This window comes from Amphiura filiformis, chromosome 6 (assembly GCF_039555335.1).
Source record: "Amphiura filiformis chromosome 6, Afil_fr2py, whole genome shotgun sequence".
NCBI lineage: Eukaryota > Metazoa > Echinodermata > Ophiuroidea > Amphilepidida > Amphiuridae > Amphiura > Amphiura filiformis.
In genome coordinates, this window is record NC_092633.1 from 27,668,347 (window position 1) to 27,685,036 (window position 16,690).

The following is a 16,690-nucleotide window of genomic DNA, read 5'->3' on the forward strand; positions in this document are numbered from 1 at the left end:
GGCTATATGATACCCTCACTGGTCGCATCGCTCCTCCCCTTTCCTCAGCTCACATCCTTGCCGACAAGTTTTCTGACGGTGTTGCTAAAATGCGACACTTTGTCCATGTGAGGGTTGTGCTTAAATTAAGGCCGCTTTTTGTGTACATATGATACTTGGATACATAAATATGAGTTCATTTCATTTGATTCAATCAGAATAGTATGATACCAGGGAATCGGTAGCGTGATTATGAATTATTTCGCTGTTATAGGAAATTCATTTCTTGTCTTTGGTCTAGAAACACTCCTGAGTGAGGTAATTTGCAGACGTAAGTTGCTCCAAGAAAGGAGCGGTTGTGAGAAGCTGGTTGCCAAGTGATGTTTACCAATAGTATCCTTAGATGGGTACAAGAATAGATGAGGTGGTGGTATATTAACTTATATGGTGTCTTGTTTGTTGAGGATATGGGTAGGAACTACAGCTGAGCTAAATCATGCCAAATTTAACCAACTGGACGGAGGAGTCAAGTAGACAATAGTGAATGTTGACATTTTAAGTCCAGTTAGATACAGCAAATGCTACAAAATGTTTTGTCTATCCAATTAAAGTTGTGAGGTGTTCTATGAAGTTAAAGACCATACAGTCCAAAAACCATTTAGTTCAAAGACCACATCCATTGAACTGGAATCCGGGAATGATTCCTTTAGAAGAGTGCGCTAATAAAATTTTGGGAATAATGGCAATAATATGCCTGCTTATAACAGTGTTTACAGATTCTGTGCTTAAAGTAATGTAAACCAATACCCCAAAAAAGTGATGAAAGTAAAGCTAGGTCATTTGGTGAAAATCTAAAATAACTTTTATTTCATTTGGAAAAGGACAGAACAGTAATTTGTTTTTAGAATCAGTTAAGTGATGGAACTTAAGGTCATTTGGTGAAAAATAAAGTAATTTATTTTATTTAAAAATGAACAGAAGAGTAATTTGTGCTTGTTGAGACAACCTTGCTTGGAGCTAAAAGATTTATTCTGATTATCTTCTCAAATTGAATAATATTTCCCTCCAGCTTGTTATAGAAGTTTTTAAATGTCATGTTTTGTAAAACCTTTGCTGACTGACTTCCTGACTATTCACATCGGCTCAATGAAAGGGATTGTAGATTTCTTTCCCTTCTTGTGTTACTCTGACTTTCAGAATTATGGGAAAAGTTGCCCTTGAACAGTTTAAATGCCTTTTTGAAATAATTTGACCTGTTTAAGCTGTTTTGATACCAAAATTGTTAAAGATCAAAGAAGAGATTTAAAAGCGAACAAGGTTAATTTCCATGTCAATGCCCGCAAAATGAAAAAAAAAAGGTAATTTGCAGCTCTGATAGGGTAAATTTTAATTTTGCTTTTGTTTTCCTTTAATAATAGTATATTATTAGTAATGTGTGTAGTTACCGTGGTAGCCTGTTGCCAGGGCCTGTTGATGTCATTGCTGTGTGCTGGGCTGGATAGCTTCAGGGCCCGAGCATTACTAAAAACATTAATCAACCTATTTTGGGCACATTTTAACCATTTAGGCATGTCACAAGCAGGCTGAAGATTGCTTGCCACACCCCTGATAATCAGTGGTGGTGCCAGGATTTTTTTGCTGCAAAAAGTGGACATTTTCCTTTGTAATTTTGGGTTTTTACCTGGAGGGCAACTGAGAGGGTAAGAGTTCTGACTGGGGGCATTTCCCCCATGCCCCTGTGGTGAAGCCACTGCACTGCTGATAATGGTTATGAAGTATAGATTGTATGATTCTTTTGAACTCCTTCTCATACTTTATCAAACTAACATGTTGGCCTATTCATCATCCTAGTTCAAAATGTTAACTTTTAATTAATTTTTTTGTTCTATTTCAGCCACAATACACAATCAACTACATGGCAGGACCCTAGAAAGCCGGTATTGAATAACAACCAATTAAATAAACCTCCTACAACAAACTCAGGTCATCAGTCTCCTCTTCCTCCACATCCTGGTGCGCAGGTAGGTTGTTCACTCTCTAATGGGGGAATGGGCAATTTTTGGGCTTTTTTAAAAGAACTTATTTATTTGAGCCAATCACAAGGGGATGGGATACTCCCTAAAATGGTAAATTCCCTCATCCATCCTGGCATAATATTGACCGTCTGTTTAGTGCCCGTCCCCTGTGGTAGCTCTACTTGCTCATCAATTTAAGTTGTATACCTGGTCGCTCCTAGTCATATACTCTCTGAAGGCCCATAATTTTACAGCTTATGTATTTGGTGAGTTGCTGCATGTAGTTCATTGAGGAAACAAGCAGCAGACCTTTTTGGGAAGTACTAAACTCCATGAAAAAGTTTAAACAAGAAACAACACATTCACTATTTTCTTTCTGCATACAAAATGTGCATGTTTTCTAGCATTCATTGGCTAATTATATGTAAACTGTAATCAATGCTTTTGTTATATTCATGCTTTTCTCACATACATACACACATGTGCACCCCCCATATACCCACCTTTATTCGTCCTACCATCTCACAGGATCTAACTAGTTCTTGGAATATTTCTGTTAACAGGGGTTGTCAATAGGGGGGACTAGTCAACAGCCACCCGGGCAGCCGCCACCACCCCCCATCCAAGATTTGGGACCACTGCCATCAAATTGGGAGCAAGCAAGCACGCCAGAAGGAGAGCTCTACTTTATCAACCATCTCGACAGAAGTACCACATGGTTAGATCCTAGAATAGGTAAGGACATGTGTTGGTAGATAGGGTATATATGAGACATTTGAACTCTGCAAAGAGTTTATCTGGGGGGATGGGAGGCAGAAGGGAGGAGTCATTTTAACTTGTAGTATTTTTCCCTGTGTGATTTATCAAGCTTAGTTTACTTTAGTTTTTATTTATAGCTTTGCAACATACATTGTATACAAAAGACAGAGACCCAAATAGAACAAAATAATGATGAACCTTTTGTTAGACGTGTCTCCAACTTCATCAGGACTTCCATCATGTATGCCATGTACTTAGGAGTAATTATTTGAATGAAAAGTGAAATACAAGGGAAAGTTTTTATTATTTTACAGATATTTTAGAAAAATAGAAAGCATTTCTATACCAAATTACATTCCGTAGTTGCGTAGCGCAAGTATTGATTGTTCTCATTTTGTTCATATTATAATCATTTTATTTTCAGCAATGAGGGGAACAAGCACATTACAGGCAGCTGCAGCAGTATTGCAGCAACAGCAGCAGCAACAACAGTTACTACAGCAGTCCATCTCAGGACAAGTACAGAACCAAAATCTTAACACAACAACACTGGCAGGTCAACAGGTAATTAACTTATTGAGGAGTCCCAGATAACTAGAAATAAATCTAAAAGTTGTTTAAAAAATCTTGTAGAAACTAAAAATAATTTCTCTTGTCTGTTCGGCTTATATAATTTGGCAAAAAAAAGCGACTCATAACATTGTGTATTGATATAGAATTGCATTTACACAGTTGGGCACAGCGCTTGCGCTAGTTGCGCATTGCATGGCGTATGCTTATGTGAATTTACACCAGCATAAGTTGGGTCTTTATTGATGCACACAGTGACAGAAACTTAATAATTTTTGACAATTATAAGCCAAACAAATGATAGCATGAGATTGAGAATAGGCACCTCTCTCTCAGACTCATGGCAAAAGTCCCTGCCTGGACTTAACAAAACATGCACTGCTCTGCCAAGATAATGGTCTATGCATGTATTCTGGTTCTGTTCATGGAGGCTAACTCTATGGTCTATATATCTACCTCCAGTTAGCGACACTAGCTTTGAAGTTCAGTGTGTTCAGCGTTAACTGAGTGTTACTTGGTGCATGTATATACTTTTAAGCATGCGATTTAAGTGGCGCATTTGTACACGCAAAAAAAGAAACTGCTAGGCCAACGCAGCACACACTGAACTTCAAAGTTAGTGCCACTGACTGGAGGTAGTGTAGACTATACATGTACATACATTTAGACTCTTCAGAAAGATACATAGAAATGTGTCAGTGTACACAGTACAGCTCAATAATTATAATGCAAGCAGCAGTGGCGTCCGCAGGTTTACAAAAGTTGGGGGCACAGGACTTGTTTCGATTCTAATTTTAGGCCTGTAACCCTGAATTTCCCCCCAAATTGGTGCATTTTCCCCAACTTTTTAGCAATGCTGGGGGGGGGGCAAGCAGTATCTTCTGATTTTGAAATTTTCATACAAATTGAGCCATGGGTGTAATTCTATTTTGTCTGATTGATGTTGACAGGCTGTCTCACTACAAGCAAGACAACAAGCATTAAGGTTACAAAGATTACAAAAGGAGAGGGAGTGCTTACAGAGGAGACAACAGGAAATCTTACAGCAGGTAAGTCATTGACACACAGGTGTATATACCCACCCCAATTACCCACCCCCATTACACCCTACCCCCCCCCAACACACACACAAAATGAAGTCATGAAAACATTACCATTTCACATTGACACCATGGAATTTTATACATAGATCTGACAATTAATTAACACACAGTGAACATTATATTAGACCCATTGAGAAGGATCATATAGGCTAAATAAATATATGTAGCATCCGCTGCAACAGGTCTTGCAGCTGAGGATGTCCATGGTCTTTGTGTCTTGAATACACGCTCATGAAACACGGACCTATGGTGAAACTAGATGCACACACCTCCACACACCCCATAATATTCCCACAATGTTGTGTTGTTACAAATATTATCCCTTCTTACCTCTGATAAGAGTATACACTCACGTGACATGCACCCCACACATGGCCCCCACACACAAACCCACCCCCATAGCTGATGAAGTGAGCGTTCTCTTTGCAGCATTGTAATTTTCTACCCTATTAGATATTGTGTTAACATTGAAGCATATGTTAGAGGTGAGCACAAACAAAAGTGCCTTTTTTATTTTAAGGTCACTTTAAATTAATGGAAGTTTTATAGTGATGAGGATAGAAAGAAATCTTGCGCTAATTATATTGGTTTATATTTTCCTACAATGAGTTTATGCGCATCTGTGTGTTATTTAGCAGTTTTACAGCATTTTACCTTTCCACTTATTTATTTTGGATTCAGGGAGTACACAAATTAATTTTTTGCTTGTATGGTTAGCAAAAACAAATGGGTACATCTATGTTTTGATGTTTTGTATATATATTTTACTATTAATTAGTTTTTGTTCATCCATATCATGATCTAAAACCATATTTAGTGCAAAATTGATTTGGTTGTGACTGGAGTAACTTACAATATATGCTAATATTTAGTCTTTAAAATGTTTGGTTGACGTTTTCTGCCACTCTTATTACATTACATAGTCATACAAAAAGGGTATGCCAATTGAATGATAAGCCTCTTTCTACAAATATTATCTGAAAATATTTGAAATTTGATAAATTCAATAGCCTCAAGCAAAATGAGACTTTTGTCAAGCATAGTCAATTTTGATTCAGGATTAATGCTGCCCAGTTAAAGGTGGGATATATGTTTTCATGTGTTGGTTTGTACTTGAATTGAGGCTAGCACCAATCTGGTTCCAAGTTGAAGAGTTGTAGATGTTAGAAGCAGAAATCATGCAATGGCCCATTGGTGGTACATCAACATTCAAAATGAGGCCACAGTACTGCCACATTTGTGTTCATACCAAATGCCAAGTTTATAAAATAAACATTTTTACTAAATGACCTAAAATGACACATGCTGCGTGGTGTGAATTTGTTTTAAAACTCACATGCAAGATATTCCCAGCACCCACAATAATATGTGACATGATCTGATCCATGGGGATCATCGGCAGCAAATTTGAAATGGAGATAAAGGCAAAAATATGGAGTAAAAAAACAATAAAATACATAATGAAAATAGATATCACAAAACTTCCAACCTTTGTTTTTTCCAGTATATGATAGCCTAATGTTTGTATAAGGTAGGCCTAAATAGTAATTCAATTGTCAAAAATGCCTCCTTTGGCCTCCATGGAGCAGATTATGTCACATACATGTAGGCCTATAAGACCTGTACTGAGATTTGGGTCTCTGGAATATGTTTTGTAAAACTTTTGAAACAACAAGGTGAAATTACTATAAACCATGAGTGACAGCTGAGAGGAGATTTTGAAAATAAGTAGAAGTGTTGTCCTGTTATATTTTGTATTTTTTGTAGGGATTCATCCAATGGATGAATTGCAACGTAAGTGATTTTAGTATTTTAAGAGGGGGAAATGTTATAGATAATACAAATTTGTACTACTATTATGGGAAAAGTGCAGAGCTTATTTAATGGTCCCTGGTTCAGCTTGCATTCATACTGCAGTACTTCCATAAGGGTTGGGTGTTTCTTTTTTCATTTTTTTTTCTTTGCCTACCGTACTTTTGTAATTTGTTGTAAAAATTATGCAGAAATCCAGAAAAAAATAAGAAAAAAATCAGATGTTGGTTTATTGAGTTTACACATTGTGCTTCAAATCATGAAACTTCTACCCAAATTAATCGATTCATGGACACCCTGTATTTAATAAAAATGCCATTAAACTTTTGTTCAACTTTAAGTCACAGGTGTTTCATGTAAATTGACAAAAGTTTGAAGATAAAAATTATCTTTTTCTTTGCCCTTTACACTCACTCATTTCTTGTCCTTTTCCAATGTGAATGTTACCTGGATGTCAAGGCTATATCCCATATATATTTGGTATATATCTATACATATAAAACATGTAGTACTCCATCAGTACAATGTATCTTCAGTTGATGTATGTAATTTGTGTGTGTCTGTTACTTAGTACATTATGTAGTGATATTTTATTCTGGTTTAAAATTAAGTGCTACGTGTACACTCGGGAGAGATTTGGACAAAAGCAAAGGTTCAGGTACAAATTTTGTGTACAAATAATCAAGTATGCATCAGAAATATATTCCATGGAAAACCATTGGTATGACTGGCTGGAATGATATAAATAAACATAATTTTTCACCAGGTTCGCTGTCGCAAATAAGGTCCTGGGCTCGATTCCCGGGCAGGATCACTTTTTCTGCTTGTCTCCTTTATTATTTGCGACAGCGAACTTGGTGGAAATTATGTTTATTTAGACAAATATTCTATCAATATTGTATTGATGATACAAATACTTGCAAGCATATCTTTTAGTGTGCTGTTTGATTTCTGATGTCATAAACAGGTAGATTGCATGAAATATGTTAACAACTGGGGAGTTCATTGTAAAAACAGCCTAAACAGTTGAACAATACTTGCTTAGAATTGACAGATTTTGATCTATCATGACTTGATACTGGGTTAGCATTCATGGTCCAGAGTTGGACTAAAGAATCACTTTCAAAACGGCCTGGCCCATTAAAAATATAAAATAGTCAGTTTAGAAAAGAGTAGGGTGAATGATCTTTAATGAGACAATCATCCATGGTGTTGTTTGGATAGTCACACTTTGAACCAAGTTTGAGACAAGGCTTTCTATCTGTATTGTATTTGTTGGTTGGTGGAGCTTTAACTGGTGGGGATGTAGTGAAAGGTTAATTTAAAATTCATTTATACGGTGATCTAGCAGCTTAGAATATAGTATTTTAATTGTAGACATAAATCAACGACTGATGTGTTGTTCATGGTATTTTACAGTGTATTTCCCATTTTTCTTTCCCATTTCCATTCCAAGAGTGATCTAATGTGTGCTTATTTTTTGTGTTGTGTGTGTGAATTCACCTCTTTTTTTCTTGTAGACTGGTTTTGGTGCTTTGCGTCGTGGAGGACAAATGCAAGGGAATCGTGGGCCATCCCCAGACCAGCAACGCTGGCAGGTAGGGTTCCACCTGGACACTGTGACCCTTGACCTCTTAGCCTCTTTTGCATGCTGGTCATTGATTAAGGACAACAGTGTTCCCTCTCACTGCAGTATGGTACTGGCTATTTTAGATAGAGCGATTTGAAAGCAACAATGGTATAAATGAATCATGGAAAGTTGGTTATTCTGGTATTTAAATTAACATTTGATATCGACTGCTCGTACAATTACATACAAAACTTATGCATTGAATGAATCATGTTTTGTTCAATGAATTAAAAGTTTGGTCTTTGAAGGGTACATATGAAATCCATTGACCCTTGTATCCAAGATAGCCAGTAGATCATTGATGAGTATGTCTATGTTGTAGGCTAATAGGGCATCGCTATGGACCACAATGACCTCATCTCAATGGCATAGTTTAATAACCTCAATTAAACAATCATAGTGCAAAATTTGACTGCAGAGTATGAGTTTTTGTACCCATATTTTCAAAGTTCATTCAATGTATGTACAAATGTATTGGGGTTAAAGAACTGTGCCTTGCTAGATTAGCATGTTGTGGATCCTAGTGCATCGACTGTAGTTTGCACAATGCTCAAGTCTTTCTTGTAATTCATACTTGGGAATGATTTGTCTTTACATTGTGAAACAATTAACTTAGCATACACATTATTATATAGTAAGTGTATGCTGAATCAATTGTTGCACATGTTTAGCAACTTACGAAATGCAGTGGTTAGTTATTTGAATGGAATCGAGTGAACGTTTTACTTTGAAAAGAAAACTGTGAAACTAATCCGAAAGGTTCTTGAGCATTTCATCAGCACAGTGTGTACATCATCATGCACCAGATAGAGGGAACACTGAACCAATCCATTTATGCTAATTAACCTTCCCATCATGCCTCTGACTCACCTTTGACCTTGATATATATTATACTTCCAGGTGGAAACCCATCATGCTTAGCGGTGGTTTCTGCCAAAAGAAATTATAATAGAATTAATGCATCTGCTATCCCCTCATCTATTCCCAAACATTGTGGAGGAATAGATGAGGGCATTGCATTATTAATTTTAGCAGTTTTAATATATTTTTTTTTTAGATTGTTTTTATTCATTCATTACTTTATTTATAATACACTGCATGATTTCATCAATATAATTACTAGAGAGTAGCCCAAACATCCCTGCATTGTCCTGCAAGCGTAGATGATCAAACATACATGTATAAAATATACTAATAATAATAAGGCCAAATGAAAAAATAAACATGTTTCACGTCCCCTCCCGCTTCCTTTTTTGAGGTTTCTTAAATTTTATTTTTATTTTTTGAAATTCAGTTATAACTTTTCAAAAAATGTGTCTAGGAAGTAGAGATGCTTTCTATAGCCTTGCTAATATACTAGAAACACTTTTATAAGGTTTTGTGATAGTTAGAGGGGTACTATCTCTCAGAACAACAAATAAAAAGAGGCCTCCTCCTTTTTCCAGGCATTTATTGTATATATGCTAAAACAGCTCTAATTGTGGGTATTTACACTGATTTTGCGATAAAAATAAAAAGCCCCTCTTCCTCCTTTTTTTCAAAAACCGGACGTGAAACATGTTTTTTATTTTACTTGGCCTAATACATGTACAATAATGATACTATGTACATGCTAATACATATCGCACTTGTATATATATTTTATGCAACTACATATGCATTTAGAAATGTACGTAGTCCAAAGACATTTTTTGTCAATGTGTACTTGCACTTGTATTGGTTCAGTGTGTTGATTCTGATATCACAGATGTGATAAAGTACATTTTGTATGAGCACAGGTTCTACAATGTTCTGAGTGAAATTGTTTATGGTTCATAGTTTTTGTAAATTTTTGACCCATCAGTTTTGAAGGCGATATTATCACTGCATCCACAGAGAGACCACTTTGTGCAAAATTATTGACGATCAGTAAAATGTCTTTTTGTAAAGAGTTTTGCAAATGGGTTTTAATTTTGAAGCAAATTCCTGTCATAATAAGCAAGTAAATATTACGTATAACCACTTACTGAGAATGCTTCATTGCAAGAATGAATACTACAAATCTATCTTGATTTCAATTTTTCTGGGGTTTGGATTTGCACTCTTTGGTTTTATGGGAGACAAGGTTTTTGGGAAAAACATTGCATATAAAGCAGGACAATCACTGCAAGAGACTTTGCTGCAAGTTATTTATGTTAGAAGATCCATTCAAAGATATTTTGTACTAAAATTGATCAATCCCGTGATCAATAGACAGATTACAGTGTATTTGGAACAAAATGTGCTTGTGCTAACAATGCAAATTGCAATCATCAAATGTATGGCAAAATTTGACATTTAACCTGCCTACTTTTATTACTTGGAAATCTATTTCTGTACATTGCATAATGACCTTTACTACATAACCCACAAGCAATACCCCAAGGTTTCATGTTACCATCTGATTGGATGCAGTATCCTGAACTTTGGGAGGGTAGATGAGGCTTTACTCCATCTTGACCCAGATCAGGATAAAGATCTTTAGTTCTATATGTACCTGAGGTCATTTTAAGGACAATGTGACAAGGCTATTGTCACTGGTCAGTCAGATGACCTTGACCATTGCAGCATACTTGGTCATCTTTCTCTGGATTAGCTGTGGTGACCACACACTGACCAGTCCAATAAAATGGTCCAACCAAATTGCGGTATCATAATGCATGGTCAATTTATAAGTGATTGCGTTATTACATGTAGGCCTAGAGCGAAGATCTCATCTTGTATCCCATCAATGATCACCCTACCCTCCCCACTACATGTAGTAGTATTAAAGAAATATGATGGAAAGTATAGTACAGTATAGTACATAGAGCATGACCCTATCCATTAACCTTGTTGTCTCATATGCCCTATCCAAAGCCATGTTCCATCTTTCACTAAATGATCTCTAATAAAGCAGCCCTATTATGCCCGGGGGGGTCACTCCCATTGTGGCCTGTACACCATCCGCGATAATGAAAACGCGTAAAAAGGGTAGTTTTTCGTGGATAAGCACGATACGCGCGTAACGCGTTTAGGGTGTCAAAACATGAAATATTGGAAAAAAGGGGTAGCAAAATTGCAATGGCTAATACGCGGAAATGAAATTTAGGGTATGAAATTTGATGCACGGAATAAAATCCCTGTTTAGGGTATTGTTTTAGACAAGGGTTAAATCCTTGTTTAGGGTGCTTTTCAAAAGTTGATTATCGCGGATGGTGTACGGCCACAATGGGAGTGACCCCCCCGGGCTATTATGTTCTACCATTAGCAACATGGCCTTTATCCCATTTGTGTAAGATCCATCATCCATGTATTTTGATGTAGGTCATGTTCCAGCTTTATGGTTGGACAGGCTATAGACTCATTAGCATAGCCAGCTTTGTTTAGGTGGTGGGCAAGGGGGGAGGAAGACATCTTACAAGGGGAAAAACATTGATGAAATTGGTATTATGCTCAAGAATGGGATAAAAAGGCCTAAAATTTAAAAATCTTACATACCAGGGCAGCCAGCATCCTAAGGAGGGGGGGGGGTGGAAGCAAGACTTTTCACAGATGGAGGTAGATTCCCTCCCCTTATAGGCCTGGTGCATTTTGGAGCTACTGTAAAATGATTGAAAATACATAAGAGCAAATGATTGGCAATTAATGTGCTTTCAATATAAAATAGAAGTTAGATATTGAGATATACCCAAAGTGCAATTATTTTATTGTGAAAGAAATGTGAAGTGTCTCCTTCCCCTATATTAAATATTTAAATTCATTTTCCATCACTGAAACCAGTATCAGTAGTGAAACTATACATTTATTTAGCCACTGACCATGCTGACTGGTGACCATCAGAACTGTTTGGATAAAACATAATCCCCAGCTCATACTGGACAATTTTCTGCTAGGAATAATAATGTTGTCCATTTTGGCCTTGTCTTTGTTGTTATAACAGATTTTTTCTTTGCCATACTGGTCATATTGTTTCATTTGAAAGGTAAATTAAACCAGGGACCCTGAGAGGTATCAGAGATCAGAGAAAAGTTTTCTAACAGAAATGAGAAAACATGTGAAACTTTTGCTTTCAAGATTAATCTCACATCAATGACTAACTTGATATTTAGAACACGTCCTTTTCTGGATTTGTGCGAAACATAAATTTGCATACATTGTTTTATTTTGTACACTTTGACCCTACTTATCATAGCCTCACAACATATTGTTCCTATTTTTCCTATTTATGAATCTTATTTTATAATTATTCTTTCAATTTTGAACAATTTCTGACAGATGATTTCACAGCACTGTTCAGAAACAAATTAGTTTTTTTTTTTACATTAAAACAGTATAAGGCCCTTCACAATTGATTCTGAGTTTACTGTTCATGATTTTAAAAATAGGACGAGGTGACTTTTAATTATTAATTGGTAATTATCTATTATTTTCTTTATTTAGTATTAGTTATCACAACCAATTATCAACCCGTTTTGACAGGAGTCGGCATTTAATTATTTTATTAATATGCTTACTTTTACACATAGTATAAGGTTCAGTTATGCTGTTTGTTTATTCATCATTATTGTTGATATGATTCATGTTAGAAAGTAGCAAGTAAAAGTCATTAAAAGTTATTTTAAAGGAGAAAATCCAAAATAAAAATAAAATAATTAAATATTTTGCAATTTTCAATTTTGGATGCGGGCGGTTAACAGTAAACTAAGAATTTAATGTGAAGGGTCTAATGTATAGTATTGCCAATTATAAACTCAGGCAACCCCTAGATATTAAGGGGATCTCAATGGATTTGAAGACTTAATGTCATTTGTTCTAGTTGTCAATGTCATTCAACTTTTCACCCTGTCATTGGTTGGTTTATTAACAGGCTTTGATACCAGCTAATTGATATACAGGCAAAGGAGAAAAGTTCAAGACATGGCCAGCCTGTGTCTGTCTGTCACCTAATTACAAAAATGGTCTGGGCTTACTTGAATATATTATATTGAAGAATTGAAGGATTTATGTTAAAGGCATGATGCTTCAGCAGATGTAGACCCTATGTGTATTGAGGGAAGCAAATTTAGATTGTGTTCCCAGTAGAAAAAATGTGCATAAATTTGGGTTTTTTAAACCTCAAAACCCCGGCCTCAAACACACTTTTTCATTTTAATTCTTTGAAAAATTGCACACTTACAGGGGCAGGCGAATTGAAACTCAGAATCAACTCTGAAGGGCCTTCATGGCATTTGATATTGAGCCCAAATACTGCCTTTTTGTCTTATCTATGTTTATATACGGATACAAATACAAGATCATTTCTGTTTGATATTTTGTCTTGCTTTTAATATTCAGGACTAAAGTGAAATCTGTTGTCCATTTTAGAATGATTTATTACTTTGTTGTGCTTCTTGTTTATCACAAATAACTTCAAACTGACTCAAGTTTGTTATCTGACAAAGAACTATGCATGTCAAAAATGTTTTAAGATATCCTGGATTCTGTTATTTTGCTAAACAACACATTCAAGAACTTTAAAAAATGAATAGGAACTAAACATACCATTAGTACTACGTACTACTGTTGGAGTTACCTAATTGCTTTTAGTTGAATTGTTTGCCAATTTTATTCATATAAATGTGTAGAATTAATTTTGAGCTTGGTGAAATCGAGAGCCGTTGGGTCACATTGCCGATAAAGTGTATCAATTTTATATTAAAAACTCCAAATGGTGTCAAATATTAATTATTATTTACAAAACATAAACAAGCACTATAAATGAAGTGCATGTATTTTCTTAGGTGAAAATAGGTACCTTGAAAATAAGTTTGCTTTGGTTCAAAGAGGTGAAAGCTTGATTTACTAGGCTACAGCCCACACACTCAAATAGAAAGTTCACTTCCAAAGTGTGACCCAGTGGAGAAGAATAGATGCTGTTTGGCATGGAAGTTTATACTGCTGATATATTACCACAATGTGAATTTGTGACAGAGGTGACCGTGTTCAGTTGAATGAACCTTCATTGCCTTGTACTACTATGTAGGCCTTTCATGCATAATTTATTAATTTATGGATAGTTGTTATTATGTAGATGGACTATATATTATAGGAGTAACAATAATTGAATATTAATGAATATGCAAATTTAGATTAGCATGTTAACATAAGGGGTCCCGTGGATATCTCTAACAGAATTAATCCAGTAAATATGAACATTTTAAGATGGTGGTAGTTAAACTTTTAATTCTCTTCAATTGAATTCAAATTAACATAAGAATAAAATATTTTCAATTTCAGTGTTAAATATTGATTGAAATAGTTCTTTGACTCCTGGGAAAAGCACTTTCAAATTAGATCAATAATAAAAATATATTAAAATCAACCTCGAAAATTCAATCTATAGTATTGCTGGAACCTACCATCTACCATGGCAGCCTGAACAAGCAAGTGCGGTTCATGGGTGTCATTGTGCAAAAGAATAGGGGTGCAACTAACTTGCATGATTTCTCCAAGAATCAAATTAATTATTAAAAGATTCATGGCGATGTGTCCAATATGATAGAAAAAAATCCACATTATTTTCCTGACTGCTTTCTTTGCAATGTAGAAATGAGAACTAATCTGTTGGCAAAGGTATTATGTTTAAACATGTAAGCATATCAGTTAGGGAATTACACTTTCCAAGAAGTATCTGATAGCAATGCATTCTTTATTTTGAATTTGCAATTATATAAGTGCCATTCAAGTGTTTGGCATTGTTTGTGCATAGTAAAGGCCTCAGGGTTGTTTGATTTAAATCAACTTTTTCATTTTTACCATTTTTGATAAATGTAAGTTAATTTCTTTAGAAATTGACTGTTTTACTTCATTCCTGATGTTTCTGAAGCTTTTGGATACAATTAAAATACCTCTATGATGATGGTCCTTTATCTATTGCTAAAACTTCATCTTCAAGGTGCAGAATTCAACAGGTTTTTCCCCATGATTTTTCCCAAATGTTTTCTTCGAAATTTTCAAATGTAAAAACATGACTTGAATTTTTGTTAATACCTGATTGGATTGCGCATATGTCTAGCATTCCACTGGTCTCTTTTGAATTTATTAAGGGGTATAGCAGTTCTTGGAATTAAACAAATTAAAAAAAAATTGATTTAAAAAAGATCCGATTTTGTTTTTATTTTATTTTTAAAAATCAAAAAATCATCAACCCTGACAGGCCTATAGAGCTTGTAATACAGGTATGTTGGTTTTTGGTGCCAACTTCTTGATGATGATGCCCAGGGCACCACTTGTGAATATTCTTATGGATTGTAGCTTTTTGGCCAATATGAAGGATGATAATTTTTTCTTTCTCTGAAAGCAGCTAATATCATGTCCATTTTGTTTTCAAAGTTTTTAGACTTATGGCTGCCCTGAAAAGCATTCAGCATATGTGTTATTGCCAATATATTAGGTCCTATTTGTTACTTTTTGGTAGATATAAATAAGATTTTTTTATGGATTACATATCGTGAATGTGAAAGAAAGTCACACGCCCAATATTTAGATAAAAGTACTAAGTAGTAACTAATTGGCTTCATAAAATCCAAGGATTAAGAATAGCTGAGTTTAATTCCCATTCCTCTAAAAGATTTGTTTCATTTTCAAGTTAAATAGATTTTAAAATTGGTCTTTGTTAACTTTATAATCTCAAGACCCCATCAATATGCAATATACAGTGACCCAAGACCAAAAATATCGGTGAATAATGATGCTGAAATCAAGTTGCCTATTTATAATTTCTCTATTGGGAGCCGGCCCAGTGATGCTAGTAATCATCATCATAATCATCTTCTCTAACTTTTGTATCTCCTAGCTGACTCTGTGCTCATCTTATTGTGTTGTTGACACACCAGTCATCCATCTGTTGGTTTCTGTCATGTCATGATGGCTGGCTGGCTGGCTAGTCTGTCACTCAAGATGTGGCCAAGATAGTCCAGTGGCTTGTTTGCTCGATCCACACACTCTTAATGTCATTACCCTCCTGCCTCTCTAGCCCTCTTGTCTCAAGAGTTGCAGCTCATTTTAATACTGATACATTCTAGGCTGTTGCCATCAAAGTCAGCTCTAGTCAGAATTGCACATTTTATAATTGTTAACAAGGATTGAAAACTTGCATTTTTTGGAAGAAACTTTGGCATAATTTAAGAGTAATGCCAGATGTTGCCATGGTAACATGACAAATTGGTACAACTTTATACATTATGTTTTGTTGAAACCAAGTGTGTAAAAATATTGGATCCAAAACATAATAATGATAAAATTGGATGCTTTACGCCCAATATTGATTGGTCGAGCTATGAGTTTTAAAATATGGGCTCAATCGATCCAATTTTATATCACAATTCAGCATGCATATCATTTGCCAACTCCTGAATGAAGAGGATGCATGTTGCCTATTTAATATTTACCATGATTACACCGAAATCCCAAAGATTGTGGTTCCACCAGCGTACCTTGATGTAACTTACTAAACCACGGTATTACTATTAAAACAAAATACAACATGAACTGTTAGATATTAAACCATTTGACACATAATGCTGTAGGTGATTTGATTGTAATAAAGACAGGGATTGACCCTATAATATGACAGGGTAGGTCATGTCCAGGGGGTGGGCGCCGTGACTTTACTTCCCCACTGTCAAAGCGCACCAAATCTGCCCAATCTTATCAAAACAGATACATGTGACAGGCAAAATGTGGCAGTATGGGTAAACTATTGAAAGTCGGTAATAATATTTGTGCATGTACATTTTGCTGCAAAAACTTTTTTAAATTTTAAGAAACTTAATCTTTGGTCC

At 35.4% G+C, this 16,690-nt stretch overlaps 1 protein-coding gene across 1 annotated transcript in view; it reads left to right on the top strand.

Annotated features, from left to right (window-relative positions):
• LOC140155208 (transcriptional coactivator YAP1-like) overlaps positions 1 to 16,690 on the top strand; it is a 44,662-nt gene that overhangs the window by 15,865 nt on the left and 12,107 nt on the right. The window contains 5 exon segments of the mRNA XM_072177952.1: positions 1,874 to 2,000; positions 2,558 to 2,729; positions 3,178 to 3,317; positions 4,274 to 4,372; positions 7,759 to 7,836. Of these exon segments, the coding sequence (XP_072034053.1) occupies positions 1,874 to 2,000; positions 2,558 to 2,729; positions 3,178 to 3,317; positions 4,274 to 4,372; positions 7,759 to 7,836 (616 nt within the window).